Below are 19,221 nucleotides of genomic sequence, written 5' to 3' on the forward strand. Positions count from 1 at the left end.
TCATTAAACGCTGACATCTAAGGACGTGTTCACCTTCGGTCTCAGTACCTCCTGGAGAGGAGATGTCGGAGCTTCCCCCGGGGGCGGGGCGGGCAGGCCAGACCCTCCCCCGGCGGCTGGTTCCAGCCCCGCCCCCTGCCACCCCCATTCCAGACGGCTGGGGTCCAGAGCCCCTGCGGCCCCAGGCAGCGAGGATGGACTCTTCTCTCCCGAGTTAAATTTCCCCCGCCTTTTTGATGTCACATCCTGTCCCAGCCTGCTTCCCCGCCGCCGCCCTCCCCACTCCCGCGCGTGAGCGTGGCGCGCGGGTCCCTCTGCGCCACCCGGCCGCCTTCCTCGCAAACTTTTGGCACCCCCGCCCAGGCGCGCCGGAGCGGGTGGGGGAGCGCAGGAGGAGGAGGGGCCGCGGAGGGCCGCGCCCCGCCCGGGGACAGCGGGGACAGCGCGCAGGACGCGCTCGCCATGCAGAGCGGAGGCTCCGGGTGCTGAAGGCGCGGGGCCAGCAGAGCCGGGAGCGCGTCCGCGTCCACGCAGCGCCGGCGCCAGCACCAGGGCTCCTGCATGCCAGGACGGCGGCGGTGGCAGCGAGACATGCAACCGGCCCGGAAGCTCCTCAGCCTCCTCTTCCTCGTCCTGATGGGCACGGAACTCACTCAAGTACGTGCATCCAACGCCATTTTCCTCCCCGCGAGCGAGTGAGGGAGCGCGGCGGCCGCCCAGCGCGCACGGGGACCGGCAAGTCCGGAGCCGCTGGCGGGCAGCTTGGCGCCTGGCTGGGGAGGGGGCCCGAGTGCAGCGCGCGGGGCTTGGAGGGAGGGGTGGGGCCGACCCCAGACTGCTGCGCGCCCCCACCTCCCAAACCCCCAGCCCCGCCGGAGCGGCTGTGAGGCTGCCCCCTCTCTCTCAGGACCCCCAGCCTCCCACTCCCTGGAGAAGTTCAAAGGGCAGCTTGAGGGGCTCCTCCAGCTGCTACTGTCATCTGGGGGGAGGGAGAGGTTGCCGGGCAAGGTGTCCAAGCTCCTGGCGTTTCCAGAGGTAGCTCTGAGTCCCACCCCCACACCCCTGCTACAGAGCATCTCTGCCTTTGGGGAGAACACTGCCCTTGGGGCTCCCCAAGCAGGTGGTGGTGGCAATTGTGCCCGGGAGGCCAGACAGTGCGTGCGGGGCTGGGTGCATTGTGGGCTCCGCGCGGAGCCTGGTTGGGGGGGGGGGGTTGTGACCACATGCGCGGCAGGAAGTGTGAGTGGCAAGCCGCCGTGTGCCTGTGTGTGGGGACTGCTGGGCGTTTTAAGCGGGCTCGCCATCCCCTGAACAATGTATCAGTAGAAAGCCTGTCTCGGGCTGGTATTCTCCATTTTAAAAAATCCATTTCTGAGCTGGCAGGGCCGGGAGGAGGAGGGCCGTCTGAGAGCTCCGGAATGGGGGAGTCGCTTTGGCACCGGGGTGCTGGTGGAGGCTGCCAGCTTCAGGAGCCCGGCTGCTCAGGAATGACATTAAAACGCCCTTTCGATGGTGCCCCTGTGCCACGCTCGGAGCCGAGGGATGCTGGCCCCTTGGAGCTGCGGGTGCAGGAGGCGGACGGGCGGCCCCACACCTTGGCCACAAGCCGCAGCTGCCCCTGGCCCTCCTGTCCTCCCGCGGTCTCCCTCCATCTCAGGGTAAAGAGGAAACACAGAGGGCAAGAGGTGGATCACAGGAGAGAAGCCTCTGGAACAAGCTTCCCTTGTTCCGCCTCGAAGCCCTTGCTGGCTCCCTGGCTCTGCTCGGGAAGGGTGGGGGGGAGGTTTCTCTTGCTCCCACTGCCCTCGGAGACCCTTTCCCTGGTAGCCCCCAGATAGTCGGCTTCCCTGGAGAGACTCGGCACAGTCTCTGGGAGAGAAGTTTTCTTGGCGCGGGGAGAGCCCAGCCGGAGGGCTTGTGCGCCGTGGATGGACATCTTTGCACATATGCACGTGCATACACACGCACTCACACACAGGAGCACACCCGGGCAGAGGGGAGCCGGGCAGGGGGTGATTGGCAGCATGTGCCAGTTTTGGGAAAGAGATCACTAGCTCTCCAGGGCCCCCGAAGGGGCTGTCCTGAGGGCCCTCCAAGCCTCAGTGGCCTTCTCGAGTCCAGGCACCCTGACCACAGACGGCTGTACGCCGGCGGTCTCCTCCTGGCATCTTTTTAAAGATCCCCTGTTCTGGGAAGAAACTTTCCGTTCAGCTTCAATTGGAAGCTTTGTGTTGGTGGCCAAAGTGTTTGCCCGGTCGTGCTCATGGACGTGCCACCCCCCACCCCCGCCGCCTCCCCCGGCCGAGGGTCAGCCAGCCCCCGCCCACACACCTGCCTCTCCTCCTGCAAACAGGTCCCCCTTCCGGACCCAGGTCAGCTCCCGGCCCCGCCTCCCTGCACCAGCCAAGGGAATGGTGTTGTTTTCCTGTTCTGATGCGGAGCTACGGACGGAGGATGGAGGTCTCGGGGGACTGTGTCCCTCGGGGCAGCCCGGAGGCATGGCCCCACCCTCTCAGGGCTGCCTCTGGGGTTGGGCTGGCAGAGTTCTGTCTGCTGGAGGCCTATTGTCCTGAACTGGGGTGGGATTTTAGAACGAGGCTCAACCAGCTTAAATCGCTGGGATTGTTCCTAGTCTAGAAAGGTTCCGAGAGTGGCCAGCAGCTCCAGAGATCCCCTCGACCTGGCCCTGCCCCGGTGGCAGGAGACCCCGTGCCTGTCCCCTTGATCAGTAGCCTCTAAGGTGGAATGCAGAGGGAGAGGGTGGGGCCAGAACCGCCCTCTGTCCCCAGAGCTGCTTGGGGACATCCACACCCAAGAGTCTTGCTCTCTTGATCCTGAAGTGATTCAACCCTGGGAAGCCACACCTCGCGGCCTTGTGCACAAAGCTCCGAATGCTGGTGAACCCCTCCAATCAGCCAGCAGAGAGCCGAGCACTGGAGGCTGAGCCCTGCGGGGTCTGTCTCCCCCGCCCGTCCTGCTCCTCTCCCACTGTCTAAGCCGCTCCCACGGCCGCACCTCCCTTTGGAGACCCTTCCCGAGCTCTGCACGCGAGGCTCCAGGGCCGTCATGGTGGGGGTCAGCCCGCGTTCAAGTGCGAACGAGTCAGAAAGGCGAGGCTCGTACCTGCGCCTCACGCGTGCGGCCAGAAGGAGCGAGGGGCGGGGCGGGGAGAGCGGCACACGGCCGCGCCATCTGTCCCCCGACAGCGTGTGATGAGCCGCGCGGCCCAGTGCCAGCCAGTGATGGACGGCCCACTGCCTGCCAGGCGGGTGGGCCCCATGAACCCTGTCCTCCGCCAGAGACGCCTGACTCGGTCTCGTTCTTCGATTTCCAATCAACGGCTGGTGCTTCACACTCCTTGAGAAGCGCCTTAGGAGTTTCCCGTGGGTGTGGGGGACCTGACCCTTCCGTCCTGGGGGAGGCTGGGTGCGGGGGAGCTGACCTCTCTGTCCTGGGGGAGGGGGGCACCTGGGGTTCCCTGAGCCCCCGGCCCATCTGATCCAGCAATAGGGACGTGCTGTCTGCATAGGAAGGTGCGAAATGCGTGGGGGCGCTATAGTAACGACTTGACTCGGCTGCCCTTACCTGTACCAGGCGCCATTGGGGTGACCTTGAGAAAAACCCTTAGCTTCTTAGTATGAGCTTCCACCTTTTAAAAACGGGTTGCCTCTCAAAGACGTCGGCCCCCGACCAGACCCCGTCCTGCCCCGTTGCTAACCCGCCCCCGGACCGTGTGCTGTTCTCCGAGGCCAGCCGGTGGGGTTTGGCACAGTCAGATGGGGTTCGCGGTGCAGAGCGTGTCCGAGCCCTGTGGTCTGGCGTCTGGGCTGACAAGCTTCGTGGGAAGACCCGAGGCTCTGCCGTAATGGTTTGTGTAAAGGGCAGGAGAGTGTGTGCACCCAGGGCCCTGGGGTCGGAGCAGGCGATGTGCCAGCCCGCGCTCCGAGCAGGGAGCGGGGGCAGGAGGCAGAGGGGGCTCCCCGTGGGTCTGACCTCGCAGGAGCAAGGCTGTGTGGAGGAATTTGATTTATTCTAACAGAGAAGCAAGGCTCCTGTCTGTAGCCAGGCTCAGCCTTTCTTGAGGATGCCAAGCCTCGCCCCCACACCCTGAAGGGCTTCCAGCTGTGAACAGTGAACTTGAGGCCTGAGTGTCGTTGTGCTTGTCAGGGCTGCTCCTGGAACCTGAGTCCAGATGTGAGCAGAGCCGACTCCCCCGGGGGAGGTGTGGGTGGGCTCCATGCACAGACAGGACAGCTGGGGTGGGGTTAGTCCCTTAGAGCCCCGCTGGGACCCACCACACCGAATCCGTTCTCTTCTCCTGAGATTCTGCCCATCCCACAGGGGAAGACACAACCCGCTCCCCTGAGCAAATTTCATGAGGATAAAACAGCCCAGTTCTGTGACCTGTTGGAGTCTAACCTTGGACGGATGAGCCCACCGACCTCCGGTCCAGCTGCCCTTGTCCCTGGCCTCCCCCGTCTGCACTGGATGCTGGTGGTAGTGATTGGGCGGGGGGGGGGGGGGGGGGGGGAGCTCAGGCGCTGTGGTCTTTTCCCGAACCAGTTAGTTCATGACGCACCGCATTTCAGGAGGGTCTGTGAGCTCCCTCCCACCTTAGGGCTGGTCCAACAGAGGAGCATGGAGGGGACCGCCCCACTCCCAGGTGGGCCCCCCTTCCAGGGACAGGGAGGTGCTGGGACGCCAGGGCGGCACAGAGCTGTAAACCCTCCTTGGCAAATCACGGAGGGCAATTTGCCCCTCATTCCACTGACTTCCGCCTTCCCCAGTAAAAAGAAAGGTAATTTTCTGCCTTGGGTTGTATTTATTACTAAAGTTATCAGGCCCTGTAATCAGTATTAACATCACCGTGGAAAGTAATACAAAACTAATTACCAGCTAAACTGAATTAGATACACGGCCACTGCCAGCCGGGCTGACAGGCACAGGAGCCAATTTTTGGCTCTGAAAGGAGCACGGAGGATGTTCCTCACACTCTGGAAGCAGCCGCTGTAGGGCCCTCCCCATGGCAGGGCCCCCCCCGACCGTCCAGGCGGCTCGGCCCCTGGGCAGCAGGCGGGAAGCAAAGATGTCTGTCCCTTCGCTTTCCAGGTGGTCACAGGCGTGAGAAACTCGCCGGCCCCTCCGGCATAGGGTTAATCCCACAAGGAGGGTGACGGTCGGCTGGGTGTCCCCGAGTCCCACTGCCCGCCAGGAGTGCCGTCCGGATCTGCAGGGGGCAAGCCCAGCGATCCTGTGCGGCATCTTCACGGTCCAACCGAGGACCCCGAGGCTGGAGGGGACGTAGCTGAGTGACAGAGCCCTGGTGCGCCCCAGATCTGTCTGCCGCCTGAGACGCCGGGCTCATGTTTCCCGTTAAGGCAGAGAGGAAGTGTGAAAAGCAGAGGGAAAGGCTCAAGGTCATGAGCAGCAGCCAGAAGGTGCCTGGAGCCATCGAGCCAGACCTGCAGACCTTTGCAGGGCAGCCCTGGGGCGTCGGATCGGCTGAGTCTCCAGCGGCCGGCCCTGTGCTCGGACCTGGAAACTCAGCTTTAGAAGGGGAGCAGCAGAGCTCTGCAAACATTTTGGGGTGTTGCCCGTGCGGTGGTCTCCTTCCTACCATGAAGGGTGGCGGCCTCGAGCGAGTCGCCATCCCGGGGGCGTCTGGGAGAGCGCACCCAGGCCCCACCCCTCAGTCCTCTGGGGAATAACGTGAGGTGTGAGGAGGTTGCTCTGCACGTCCTTGTGGGTCCCAGCTTCTGCCTGAGGGCTGAGTCGGAGAAGCCGCAGGACACACAGGCACACTCAGGAGAAGCCGCAGGACACACAGACACGCTCAGCCAACGCCGCTTGTCGCGGACGGGCCGACGGTCCCAGCCGCACCATGTGAGGCTCTGGCATCACCCACGCAGCCCCCGGGGGAGGAGGGACCAGACCCAGCTCCCCTCCCTCTGGGCCCGGGTTAAATCTTAGGACAATGGCCAGATGACAGAGGGTGAAGGTGCCTTTTTTGCTCTCAGGCAATGTTTAAAGACTCGAGCTTTCCGACCCACTTGCTCTGATCTGGGCGACAGGGACTGGTCCTGTGTGGTCCGTAGGCAGGGTTTAATGACACCTACAGTCCATCGGTCAGTCAGGAGGAGAGTGGGCAGCCTCGGGGCAGTCTGGGGAGAGGCGGGCGGAAGCCCCATCCGCAGCCCCGCTCCGCGATCAGCAGCGCCGCTCCCGTGGCACCGGCGATCACGGCAGAGACTTCGGGTTTCGAGATGGCTCTCGAGTGTGGCTCTGGGAAGAAAGCAACTCCCACTTGTTTCAAGTGATGCTTGGGGTGTCTGAGGGTTGAAGAGAGAACAGAGGTGTGTTCAGACATGTTATAAATAGCGAGCTCAGCCCGCAGGGTGTTGCTGTTAAATCTGACAGCAGAGCAGGATTCGGAGCAGAAACGGGGATGGGCTTTCCGAAACAAACGCTGCCCGCGGACGTGAGCCCTGCCCAGCGCACCCCAGCTCCAGATCTCCGGGCAGCCCAGCCTCCAGGCCTTGTCCTGTGGACGCAGAGGCAGGGGCAGGGGCAGGTCAGCTGCGAGTGGGGAGCCGGGAGAGGGCGCCGGGGGCCTGGCATCAAGGCACTCTCTTTCTCCGGAGACAACCCTCCCTCTGTTGGAGCTGGCCAGGCGGAGTTCTGAGGCCGAGTCCGGGCCCGGCGGACAGAGCGTGGGCTCTGGGAGGGAGGAACGTGTGGCAGAGCCCAGGTCCTGCTTTGAGCGGGTGGTGACTTCTGGGGGCCTCCGCCTCCACCGCTGGACCGAGCGTGGACTCGCGGATGTTTCCGTGACTCCGTCACCTTCCCATCCACGTCAGGAACCGTGAGCTCGTGTCAGCATCCCTGATTGACTCAGTAGAGACGAGTCCGTCCTCAGTCAGTTACAGGGACTTCCCTTAATGGACGATGGGAAACAGTGATGTTCGTGAGGGATCCCCGAAAACCACGAGTTCAGCCCGTAGGGCCCTGCAGAGTTATCTCGTCTGGGCTCTTTGAAGGGCCTCTCCCAGAAGTGGACCCCATTTCTGCTGGGCAACTAGGAGAACGTGCAGCCATGGCCTCCAGGTCTGGACAAAAGCCCATCTGAGGCAGCGTTTATGAGAGCAGCATAGAACTTTCCAGAGCGGGAGCAGAGAGTGTGGGGGCCAACAGGGAGGGGCCGTGGGCAGCCAGCTCTCTGGACGGACAGAGAGTCAGGACTGGGGGCTGGAAGGGGGTGTCATGGCTCAGGGAAGAAGCAGGCCTGGGGACAGCTGTGGGTCACAGAGCACACACCCCCCCCTGCCGCCGGGAGGCGGCTGCTGTCCCCACAGGGCTGGAAGAATCACCGTGAGTCCCAAAACCTCAGAGGAGTTTGAGCCTGCGTGGCCGGTGGAAGGAAGTGGCCTGGGAGGAGGCTCGGCACCGGGCCGGGCCAGCTCCCTGCAGCACAGTGAGTGAACTTCCAGCAGCGGCAGCTCCCAGGAGCGACGGAGCACGTGTGGGGCAGGCTGGCGGCGGCTCGTGGAGCCCTGGCCTGGGTCTTCTGGACCCGCTTCAGACATGCTGTCCCGGTGGTCGGCCAGAGAGCAGAGCATCCTCAGCAAAGCGCACGTCAGGCCTTTCCACACGGCCCAGCCCCACAGCGGCTATGGCCGGAGCCCCTCCCCTACAGAGGGCCCGGCAAGTGCACGGGGCTGGGCCAGGAGGGGACCCCCCCCTTGGGAATGCGTGTGAGGAGCAGGGACCCTGTCCACCGCCGTCCCGCGGGGGTCAAGCCAGAGGCCATGGAGGGGGCGGAATGAGGGATGCTTGCATTGAGCTGCCCGTGGTGGGCCTCCATGGCTGCTGGGAGAGGGGGTTCAGGTCATCTGTGGGCTCCTCCCACGGTGCCCGGCCCCAGACCAGACCCTGTCCCTGCTGCAGGGTGTTCTTCCCGGCAGGAAGCAAGCGGAAAGGGCGGTAGGGGCCGGAAGGAGCAGAACGGCTCTGCAGGGACCCTCCCTGTCTCCCACATCTGTCTTCCCTCTTCCCCAGCCCAGCTACGGGCAGAGAGCTTGCAGGGTTTCCTAACAGCAAAAAAGCATCCAAACTTGGTTCTTTGGGGGTGTCCCTTGGCTCCGACCTGAGCAGAGTGGACCCGTGTTCTGTCTGTGGCACGGAGATGCCCCGAGTTCCTCCCCGCGGGCCACCGGAATGCAGTGGGCCTTCGTCAGGTCGTGCCCCGACACCCCCCAGGTGCCGTCCCCTAGAAGAAGGACGCGGCTCTCAGCAGGAGGGTCCTTCCGCAGGCATGTCACGTCGGCCCTCCTTCCGAGAGCTCTGAAGCCCTGGGCCCTCGAGGCCAGCGTTCTTGTTTTCGTGTGTGCTGGTGAACTTGCGGAGTCCACCAAGGTCAAGGCTGGAGGATAGAGACCTGGCTGGTCCCCCCCAATTCACATGTTGACATCCTAACCCCAAAACGTGACGGCACCGGGAGGCGGGGCCTTCAGGAAGCCCTTTGGGATGCACTCTGCCGACATGACAGGCCGAGTGACCCGGACGTGGCGAGGAGGCAAGACCCCCCCAGAACGCGACCCCACCGGCCCGTGCTCTCGGAAGCCCAGCACCCCCCTCCCCTGCTGTGAGCCACAAATATCTGTTGTTCACAAGCCGTCTGCTGGGGCTGCTCTGAAACGACCAGGGGAGCAGACACCACGACAGCTGTCGGGCGGAGGGACACCACGTTTTGGGGCTTGGTCCTGGGAACGGAAGGCGCCCCAGGTGACCTTGGACAGGTCTCGCCATCCTTCTGAGCCTGACCCAGTGAAAGCATCGGCCAGGGGCGTCCACCACGATGAAGGGGCGTCGTGCCCCCGCCCTGAGGGTGTCCGGGGCTCCGCGCCTGCTCCGTTAGTGCTCCGGGGCTCGGCCGTGTCGTGAACCTAAGTGAGGCCTTGCTGCTCGGGAAATCGTGCGGAAACTGGGATTTAAGTGCCTCCTCAGGAGCATGTGGGGTTGGCCGGCGCCAGGGATCTGTGATCCAAATGCCTCGTTCTTCAACGATTCATAGTTTGCTTTGGGAGATACGGTGCGGCCGTCTAAATCAGATCGCACTGGCTCAAGGCTTCTCGGATGACCCTCTCCAGCGCACGAGGAGGCGTCATCTCCCTACTAACGCATGGAGCCCGGCCACTGGAGAGGACTTTGGTTTGGGACTGGATGAGTCGGAAGTCTTCCCTCCAACCTCCAGCTCGTCAGAGCAGGAGTGCAGGGCAGGGAGACGGGGGTGCATGCCAAGGTGATGGGGTGCAGGGCAGGGGGCAGGGGAGAAGGGTAGGGGGACAGGGGTGCAGGGCAGCAGGGCGTCAGGGGTGCAGGGCAGGGAGGCAGGGGTGCATGCCAAGGTGATAGGGGTGCAGGTCTGAGCGGCAGGGGTGCAGGAGCAGGGCTGTACCCGCTGCACACCCCTGTTCTGTCTACACACACCGTCTGGGAGGGCGGGACACTTCTGTCCACTTCTTTATAAACACCGACAAGGAAGAAAGAGGTGGAGAGCAGGGGCTGAGCGGCGTCTGGCTGGGTGGAGACTGGCTTCCCCCGGCCTCCCAGGGCCAGTTCTGCTCCTGAGTCACGCAGGACCTCCGAGGCACTGTCCGCATGTGGCAAACCCAGTACGAGTAACCCAGAGCCGCGTGTTTAAAAACCAGCTCCCAGCCATGACTTGGCGGAGGGGGTGTGTGTGTGCCAGAAGCCCTCCCCCCAGCTCGCCAACGTGACTGCAGAGGGGGCTTCCCCAGGCCAGCCCAGTGCTGCACCCAGGGTCAGAGCGAGTTCCAGGCAAGCGGAGCAAAGCCGCTCCGCGGTCCCCAGACTTTCCTGCCTGCGCCGGTCCCTGGGACGGAGCGTCATCTCTGTCATCCCCACTGGCCTGGGCTCCGGTCTCTCCAGGGAGGAGCCCGGCCAAGTTGGTGCTCTAAAGATTTAGAGTGCCAACTGCAAATCCTTATGGACATTACTGACATCAGGTGAAATCAGATGTTCTTCAAAATCAGGAGCTTTTTGTCGTTGCCTAATTCTTGACATCTGCGCATCTGGAGTCTCACCGCCCGAGAACGAGGCTCTGCTTGGCGGGCGCTGTTTTTGTGCCCAGGCAGGACCGCTTCAGCATTTGCGTGTCTGTTAGCAGCAGCAACAGCTCTCAGGAGGGGTGGCCGAGGTCTCTGCCGGGGGGACGGGGGCGTACGTCCCAGCTCTGCCATTCACTTAAACCCTGATGGCTCAGTGGAGGGCCCTCCTGGGTACATTTTGTCTGGTGCCAAGCAGGGTACCTCCCTGCGTGCCGAGGCTGCACCTCCGCTCACCGTCCAGTCTTCGCTATACCTGCAGAGAAAGCAGACGATCACTATGATCGAACCCATTTCATAGATGGGGAAACTGAGGCACAGGAGGGCTATTGCCCTGGCTAGCGTCTCCCAGCCGGTGGCCGGCTGTCCGCCCCGAGTCTGCATTCTCATTCTCGGTGCTGAGTGGCTCATCCGTGATGCTCCCCTCTGGCCAGAGCGTGTCCGCGGTGGCAGTGCCGGCCGTCTGCTCTGGCGCTGGGACCGTTTCTGTCCGGGGCCATACAGCGCTCTGTCCCCATGTCTCGGCCTTGTCCCGGGCTCGGTCCACAGCCGGCTGTCTCCGTGTCTCGCACTAGCAGGTTATAGGCAAGTACGTGCAGCTTTTAGGGTCCGAGAGTTTGTAGATGGGGTTGAGTTCGACCTGGAAGTCTTCCCACCAAGTAAGTGGCCACTGTCTGCAGGGGCATCTGAGTGTGTGGTTTGGGCTCCGAATCCGTTCGTCGTGTGCAGGCCGAGGAAGGAGGCAGAGCTCCGGTTGCCTCCCTGGTGACCTGGTGCGACCCGGGCTCCCCAAGGCTCCGCAGAGCCTGCAGTACCAGCACACGCTGGGAGATGGCGCCCTTCCCCAACGCTTGGAACTGGCCTCCCGCACTCCCGCTTTCCTCAGCAAAGCCAATCAGGGAACCAACCCTTCCGCCGGGTCTCACCCCGCACTCAGGCCAGGACGTTCCTGGCTGTCATCAAGTCCACTCTCTGAAAGGGGACGGAGCAGAGTGAAGCCCCCGGGAAGGCGGTGCCCATCTTCCAGGGGCCCCAGGAAGGCTGGCCCCTCGCAATCCCCTTTTGGAAGGGGGTTTATTCTCACCCAGGCAGCAGCGATCTGGGGAATTCTTCCCTTCCCAGAGGGCTGGGGCAGCTGGACAGGGACCGGAGGAGGTACCTTTCACCCCCTGGAAGCTTCCTGCGAAGCTAAAGCCCTGTGCAGGGGTGCGACCCAGTCAGCCCTGGCGTCTGAGACGCGCACGTATCCTGGCCCCACGCTGCTTCGAAGGCTGGGCACTTGAGCTAGAATGCCCGGCCCCTCTCCCGCAGCACGGGGGCTTGGGAGCATCACTCTCGCCCCCCAACCACAGACCCCAAGGCCCCCACCCAGGGCCATGCTCCTCGAGGGCACCTTTAGCTCTCCGGCTGAGATGCCTGAGCCACAAACTTGAACCCAGCTCCTGCCCTGTGAGCTGGGCCTTGCACCCCTCCTGCACACCCAGGGACCCACGCTGGTGGGTGCCAGCCACTGCCACAAGACCCTTTCTTCCCAGAGGCACTAGAGCACCCTACCCTGCTCCCGACAGCCTTCCCCTTTACACTTCTTTCCCTCTCCGCCGGGGCTGGGGCTGGAGACCCCCTCCCAGCTGGGCTTCAGGGGGCAGCAGGGCTGGCCTGGGAAGCCTGGAGCCACCCCCAAGCAGGTCCCCGGCAGCCAGAGCTGACCGCCTGCTCTGGCGGGGGGTGGTCCCAGAGGGATGCCCAGGCCGGACTCGGCCGGGAGGGTAGCCAGGGCGCACGGATCTGGACAACCAGGCCACAGAGGCACAGGCGGATTTCAGGACTCCGGGGCGGTGGTCAGCTTTCCTCCCTGAACACCCGTCTCAGCCTCTCGGCGGCTGGGGTTTGCAGGCCTCCTTGCCAGCAGCCAGGGGGCGGCGGGGAGCCGGAGCGGAGAGGAAAAATCCACCCATTTCCTGGGCAGATTGCGTCGGCCGCCGCCCGGCCGTGTCCCCGCCTCCCGACCGCGGCCCCCGCGCGCAGCCCGCGCGGCGCTCAGAGCCAGAGCCGGAGCCGGAGCCGAGCGGGCGGCGGGGCACGGGCGCAGGGCGCGGAGGGGAGGCGGCACCGCGGACACCGGGCGGCGGGCGGCGGGCGGCGGGCAGTGGGCAGCGGCCACTCTCCCCCCGGCGCCCGGGGCGGCGCAGCCATGGCCGGGGCGCGCGGGGCGGCGGCGGCGACGGCGGGCGGGCGGCGGCGGGCCGAGGGGGCGCGGGGACTCGGCCGGGCGCCCCTGCCCGCCGCGGTGCCCGCCGCCTGAAGGCTGCCCGGGGGCGCGGAGCCGGCGCCGGCGCGCGCGGGCGCAGGAGGCGACTCGAGGCGCGATGTCGGTGCCGCTGCTCAAGATCGGGGTTGTGCTGAGCACCATGGCCATGATCACCAACTGGATGTCCCAGACGCTGCCCTCGCTGGTGGGCCTCAACACCACCAAGCTCTCTGCGGCCAGCGGCGGGACGCTCGACCGCAGCACCGGCGTAAGTCCCCGCCGCCGCCCCGCGGGCCCTCCCGCCGCTCCCTCCGACCGCGACCCCGGGCTGGGCGGCGCCGAGCAGGGCGCAGGGCCAAGGGCACGGGCTAGGGTCTCCTGCGGCTTCCCCCGGTGGGCGGGGGTGACCCCGTCCTGTGCTGCCCGGCTGCCAGCGGCCTGCCCTGGTGCTCAGGGGCACCGCCTCCTTCCTTTGCTGGGTTTCCTCGCGGGGCAGGGGCCTCAGGGACGCTGTCGCTTCGAGTCCCCTTCAACTAGTAGTAAGTCCCTCACTGACAAGGTCAGGAAACAGAGGCAGGGGACTTGGGGACTTGTCCAAGGTCACTCAGCAAGTAAGGGGTGGGGATGCCTCTGCTCCACCCTGTGGGGCTGGTCCGGCCAGGGCTCCAGCGGAGCCGCCCTACTTTGTGCGAGCCAGCGGGACTGGACCGCGGGAGTGGGCCGGAGCGCGGGCGGGGGAGCTGGCAGCTCGCACTCCATCAGGCTCCTTTCCCTGCTCTTCCCTCCGCCAGGTCCCTCAGGGTCCTGGAGCCCCAAGATGGAGTGGCCCGGGTGGGGCCCTGGGAGGCACTGGCTGTGGCGCTGGCCCCCTCTCCGTCTCATCAGCCCTCTGTCCTGCCTCCCAGGTGGCTTTTTCTTCCCTTGTCAAGGCCTTGGTTGGGGGGGGGGGAGCGAGTGGCCAGGGCGCCTGTGGGCAGGGCTGGCTCAGATGGTGGCTGGAGCTGCATGAGCCAGGCTAAGCGGGAAGCACCCCTGAGCGGAGGAGGCTTCTCTCCCACCTGGTTTGGGCTGCCCAGGGCACAGGGCTCTGGGAGGATGTCTCCACGTGACCCTCCTAAGCCCCTCGTCGTGTTCACCCCACCTCGTGTCTCAAGGATGACATCCAGGGCTGCTTTCGTGATGACTGTGCTCCTGAGTCTGGGTCCTAAGCGGCTGGGGTTGGCGATGAATGAAGCAAGTGGACAGCTACTATACATTCTCCACCCCAGCCCCACGCTAAAAATAGCAGGGAGGTGACCTGAGGCGACAGGGCAGGCTGCGGGGGAGGGTCTGTGCTCCGGGAGTGTTTCCGGACAGTGGTGTCGCCCCGTGCCTGTGCCTGGCGCTCCACACCTGAGCCGGGCTGCAAGGCGGCACCGGTGGTCCTTGGCATACCCCAGGACTGAGGCTGGCTGTGAGCTGGCCCCCCCATGTCACCAGAAACTTGGTGAGATCCGCACAACGACTCGTGGGTAGCAGCCCTCGTGGAGTTGGAAGGCCGGCGTCCCCTCGGACAGTGTCGGCCAGGCTGCCCGTGGGGTGGCAGCCGGGGCGCGGGTCGTTGCGGCTCTGGGCTAATGGGCTGCCGGATGCCGGCTATTACCCCGGGCGCTTCATCTCTGGGCATCAGGGACGGCGTCGCGAGGCTGCGCCAGCCACCCTGGCTTGCCTTATGGGGAGGAGATCTTGTTTCTGAATTACGTGCTGCTGTGAGTCAACCAGCCCCTGCTTTCCTGCCTGACTCCTCCGTCAGGGCGTGTGGCCTCCCCCCTCCTGCTACCCAGCCTATCCCTTCGGTCACATGCCGGGACACCAAACATCCCCGGAACCGAAAAATCCCCTGAATTGGAACAAAATTTCAAGTCTTGCCTGTTAAGCTTCCTTGCAGCCCCTGGGGGACCTCGATGGGATTCTGCCCTTTTGTTCTCAGGGGCTCCTGCCCCTCCCCGGGGTCAGAACGTGTCTTTGGCCCGTTTTTTGTCCTTCTCTGCCAGGGGTCGGACTTGGACAGCCCTCCCTGGCTGTCGTTCCAGGTGAGCTGCCTGCTGGTCTCACTTGTCTCCCTCTCGCTCCCTCACCACCCCCCCCCCCGCATCCAGGTGTTGCCCACCAACCCCGAGGAGAGCTGGCAGGTGTACAGCTCCGCCCAGGACAGCGAGGGCAGGTGCATCTGCACAGTGGTCGCCCCCCAGCAGACCATGTGTTCACGGGATGCCCGCACGAAACAGCTCAGGCAGCTACTGGAGAAGGTGAGTCTGTGCGGGGCGCGTGTGCGCGTGCATGTGCCCATCTACGTGCGTGTGTGCACCCACACCAGCACCCAGGGTGGGCTGGCCTGCACGGTCTGTCCCAGCTTCAAGACCGCCCTCTTTCTTGGCGTGTCCAGACTCAGAATGTCTGTGGATGAATGAATGGGTGGATGGAGACCAGCCCATGCCCCACGGAAGGCGCAGGAGGAGATGAGTCGACCCTGCTGGTCACTCCGTGGAGGAGCCCCGTGGGCATGGGGAGAGGGGACGAAGGCGGCTCCCCGGGGCCACCGTTTCCAACGAGATGGAGACCTATAGTCCAGAGGGCTCAGGGCTGTGGCTGAGCAGCCACCAGGCAGAGCACCCAGGAGCCCCATGGGTCTCAGCCGATGGGCTCTTTTGCTGCCCATGGGAGGTGGGATCTACCAGTTGCAGGTCTAGGGGGACAAGTGCACCCGGAGTCCGCCCCTCGGCAGCCGCGGGCAGCAGCGCTGTGTGGGTCCCGCACACATTTTAAATCCGTCATTTCAAGACCCTTCACAAGAATCATGTCAACTTGGTGAGATTTCTCACCTGGTTTCACCGCCCATGTACGCACACGGACACCGCACACCGGTGCACATGCCTTGTACTCACCACCCACACCTCCACACCGGGTACACACGCACCCCACATACACAGGCGACACACATACACACACATGCCTCATACACCCACCACACATCCCCGCACACATGCCCACACCCACATACACACACACACACACACACACATAGCCCAGTAAGAGAGGACTTTGCCAGTTGAGGAGAAAGGGGTGGGGCGGGGCCTGAGCCCCGCGGAAGCCGCTCCCCTCCCCTCCCCCCGCTGTGCTCCTTGCTGGGGCAGGTCGTGGCCCTGGCAGCCGAGGGAGGACAGCACAGCACACGGTGCGACGTCAGAACCGCCCCGTGTGAGCCCAGCTCAGCCGCAGCCTCTCATACAACTGCAGGTCCTTGTCGTGGCCTCCGTTTCCCCAAGTGGGGAGGGAAGGCGCGGGTTCGCGATTCCCGGTGCTCCCAGCTCTGCGCTGTCCCCAGGACGGTGTTGTGGGGGGCGGGGAGAAGGGCACGGAGGCCTCCGGCTCGGCCTGGCCCCGCTCCCGGGTGAGGGGAGTCTTTGTTCCGCCCTCTCTAGCCCACCCAGTATGTCGTTTAGAAAGAATTAAAGTAAAATACATTTAGCAGATTCCGCAAACGTTCATTAACACTAAACTAGACCGAAGCCTAATTGGGCCTTTAATTATTCAGAATTGCAGAGGAAGGAGGTGGAGTTGGGAGGGGGGCAGGGGGGAGGGCGGGAGGGGGCAGGCTGCCGCCCGGAGCTCTTGGGGGAGGTGCCCTCTGGATTCCAGAAAGCTCTCGGAGCCCCTGGGGGTGCAGGCCTAGGGCCCTTCCTCCTGCCTCCATGCTGCACCGCGTCGGGGCTGGAAGATTTAAAGCCCTATTTTATACCCCAGTGGGCACTGTGTTTTCAGAGGGCAGCAGCCTTTTGTTGTAAAAGAGGGCCTCACGGCTTCCTGCGTTTCAGATTGTGCTGGAGTTGGGGGCAGGGCTGCTCCTTCCTTGGGGGGGTGGGTCTCCCCGTGCCTGAGGTGCGTGGCTCTGGTGGTGTGTTCCCTCGGAGGCCCCAGTGCCGACCTGCGGCCGGGGCTGAGGGCCACAGGCAACCCGCCGAGCGGAAAAGGCGTGTTGGGGCCGCGGGTTACGTTCTCTTTGAAAAAGCCGTCAGCCCTGACTTTGGAAGTGTGGGCTTTGGAGGCAGGCCAGGCTTTGGATCGTTGCTGACCGCTGTGGGATGGTAGACAAGCTGCTTAACTTCTCTGGGCCTCGGTCTCCTTCTGTGTGGCCTGAGACTCGAGACCGCGCTCACCTGCCAGGGTGTTGTAAAAATCGGATCGAATCAGGGAGCGGATGGGCTCAGCCTGGGGGGAACGGGGTGACCTTGAACTCATCAGTTGGCTTCGAGGGACACAGCCTGCTGGAAAGAGGACGGATGGCCCCGGGGCCGGGGCATAGACCGGGTCCTCTGGAGGGGGAACCCCCGCCTGGGAGTGGTTGTGCCCCTCGGACCAGTCGTTGCTTTATGACCGGCCCGAGAGGGGGTCCTCTCTCCAGATGGGACGGACATAGGAGAGTCTGCGTTTTGTTTTAGGACAGTGGAGTCGTTTGGCATCTTTAACATTGGCTTTCTCAATCTTAAATTTAATCTTACTCAAAATCCGTGAAAAGCATCCCTCGTCTGGCAGAGGAGAAGCCCATTGCTCCGCGTGTGGCCCCTGTCGGAGGGCAGAATCTGGAGCTGGTGCCGACCCAGCAGCTTCAGCTCAGCCCACGGAAGCCCCCGCTCTTGTCGGTTTTGCCAACACAGCAGGAGCGCTGTGTCTCAGGAGGGAGAGGGCTCTCGGCTGGGGAGGCCAATTGTGTTCCTGCTCCCAACATTGTGGCTGCGGGAGGACCTCGGTGCAATAGGCTCAGGGATGGGGTGGGGGGTGGGGGGTTGCTGCGGTCGTGGGAGTGAAAAAGCCCCAGGCCCCTCCCACCCCGCGTTTCCCATCCAGCCAGCTGGTTGAGACAGATGTGTGTGTGGTTACTGCTGGGCAGGCACTGCGCCAACGAAGTGATGCCGTTTCCAAGTAGTAGGCAGCCGCTTCTGGCTCTGGCGCATCCTGGAAACCTCCCTGGAGGAGGTGGTATTGGGGCTGGGCTTTAAAATATGAAGGAAACCAAAACTCACAACTCTTCTCCAAGAAGTCCTGTGGTTATTGGGTGTGACAGAATTGGACCGGTGAGGGGGCAGGGAGAGGGTAAGAGAGCAAATGTTTCCAGTTCCCCACAGGAAGGATCAGAGGGTATCCGAGTCAACCACATCCGGTATTTTACAAACCCAGATTTTTAAACTGGATTTGTGTGTTACTTTCAAATAACTAGTCGTAAAATCCCAGGCATTTAAAAATGCTGCAGTGAGTAATATCGGTTTTTCTCCTACCGAGAAGCACTTCGCTTGTGCTCTTACTTTATTTACGGGGGTGGAGGCTATACCGGAAGTGGTGGAAACCGCACTGTCATCTGTTCACTGACCGAGTCAAGCTACGGGTCATACCCAAATGATTCCGTGCCTAAAAAGGGATTTTCAAAGGCAGCAGGAAATCAGAAATGGAGATCTGCGGTGGTTGTGAAGTGTCTTCCTCCCTGGTGATTGGATTCGATTCCCAGAGTGACCCGAACGCCACCGCACAACCCTGAACTCCATCTGCTCCCCCCCACTGCCCCCAATGCATGTGCACAGAAGCACCAGCCAGTTTCCCCAAAAATAAAATGCCCTGGCAGGTGGTTGCACCAAAACTGTTTTTCTTTTAAGCTCTCTGGAATCCTGTTGAATATTAAAGTTCCATCTTGAGGATAGACTCAATTCATGTCTGTCTGCAAAGATGGGAAATAGAGATTCTTCACGGGCCGGGTGATTGATTCCTGACTCTGTGCATGGAATGCGTGTGTTTGCAGAGCAGTCATCTGCCCCTGACACCGGGAGGGGTGATAGATGGTGCACGAGATGACACAGAGTCAGAAAGAGCAGTTCCCTCGTAGCTTGGCTCCCTCGTGCCTCCCACCTTCGCAGCAGGATCCCCATGAGATGTAGGGGGACGGACAGTCTCCAGCCGGGGGCGGGGGGGAGCCCAACAGCACCGTTCAGACAGGCTGCTGTTTAAGCCTGCCTATCCGGTTTTATCCTGCAGAATAAGGAGACTGAGACCCAGTCCCTTCCCCACTGACAAAAGAAAGGAAAAAAGAAAAGTCACTCAAAGCCTCGTAGGCCTGGCGCTGGGAGCTGAGGGAGGACCTGAGGCTCCTGAACCCCTGATTTGCATCCCTGGCTGGGAGAGAACGCATTCTGGAACATGGCAGAGGAAACGTTTCCCAAACCAATTTGCTCTGTTTGGGGAGTTCTTGGTCATAACGCTCCCCGATGCTGGTGATTAACTAGTAAATAATGCATGGACCGCCTCTGGCTCCCAGTGTGTCGGCTGCGTGGGAAAGGTCACTGTCGTGTATTAGGAGGCAAATAAGACGGGCAGGCACCCGCTGCAGCTCCTTCCTTGAACCTGTTGCCTTTTTGACAGGTGCAAAACATGTCTCAATCCATAGAGGTCCTGGACAGGCGGACCCAGAGGGACTTGCAGTATGTGGAGAAGATGGAGAACCAAATGAAGGGACTGGAGTCCAAGTTCAAGCAGGTGGAGGAGAGCCATAAGCAACACCTGGCCAGGCAGTTCAAGGTACGTGTGCTGCTCCTCCTCTGAGTCGAGGTCGGGCTTGGTTTCTCTTTGCGCTTTCCCCTTTCCCTCCAGAAAGAGACACTTGGGGCCGGGGAGGAGCCCAGCAGAAATGGGCCTTTGCCTTGTAAATGGCCGCCGCTGTCCTTGGGAATGGAGAGGCAGCCGGCCCTTGCTCTCTTTTGGCGAAAGACACAGTCAAATGGGAAGATAGAGCGGCAGTTTTCAGCCCCCATGAGCTTCCCAGGCCGG

General features: G+C 63.1%; 1 protein-coding gene across 2 annotated transcripts in view; it reads left to right on the forward strand.

Annotated features, from left to right (window-relative positions):
• The first annotated feature begins 249 nt into the window (after window positions 1-249).
• Window positions 250-19,221, forward strand: part of OLFM1 (olfactomedin 1) — a 35,414-nt gene continuing 16,442 nt past the window's right edge. The window contains exons 1-3 of one of the 2 annotated variants that reach the window (XM_032307948.1): window positions 250-657; window positions 14,511-14,660; window positions 18,817-18,972. In XM_032307948.1, coding sequence (XP_032163839.1) covers window positions 562-657; window positions 14,511-14,660; window positions 18,817-18,972 — 402 coding nt within the window. In that variant the 5' untranslated portion in view covers window positions 250-561. Of the gene's footprint in view, window positions 658-12,353; window positions 12,641-14,510; window positions 14,661-18,816; window positions 18,973-19,221 lie in introns of those variants that run through there. The other variant, XM_032307947.1, reaches the window with a different exon arrangement.

This window comes from Mustela erminea, chromosome 12, assembly GCF_009829155.1.
Source record: "Mustela erminea isolate mMusErm1 chromosome 12, mMusErm1.Pri, whole genome shotgun sequence".
Lineage (NCBI taxonomy): Eukaryota > Metazoa > Chordata > Mammalia > Carnivora > Mustelidae > Mustela > Mustela erminea.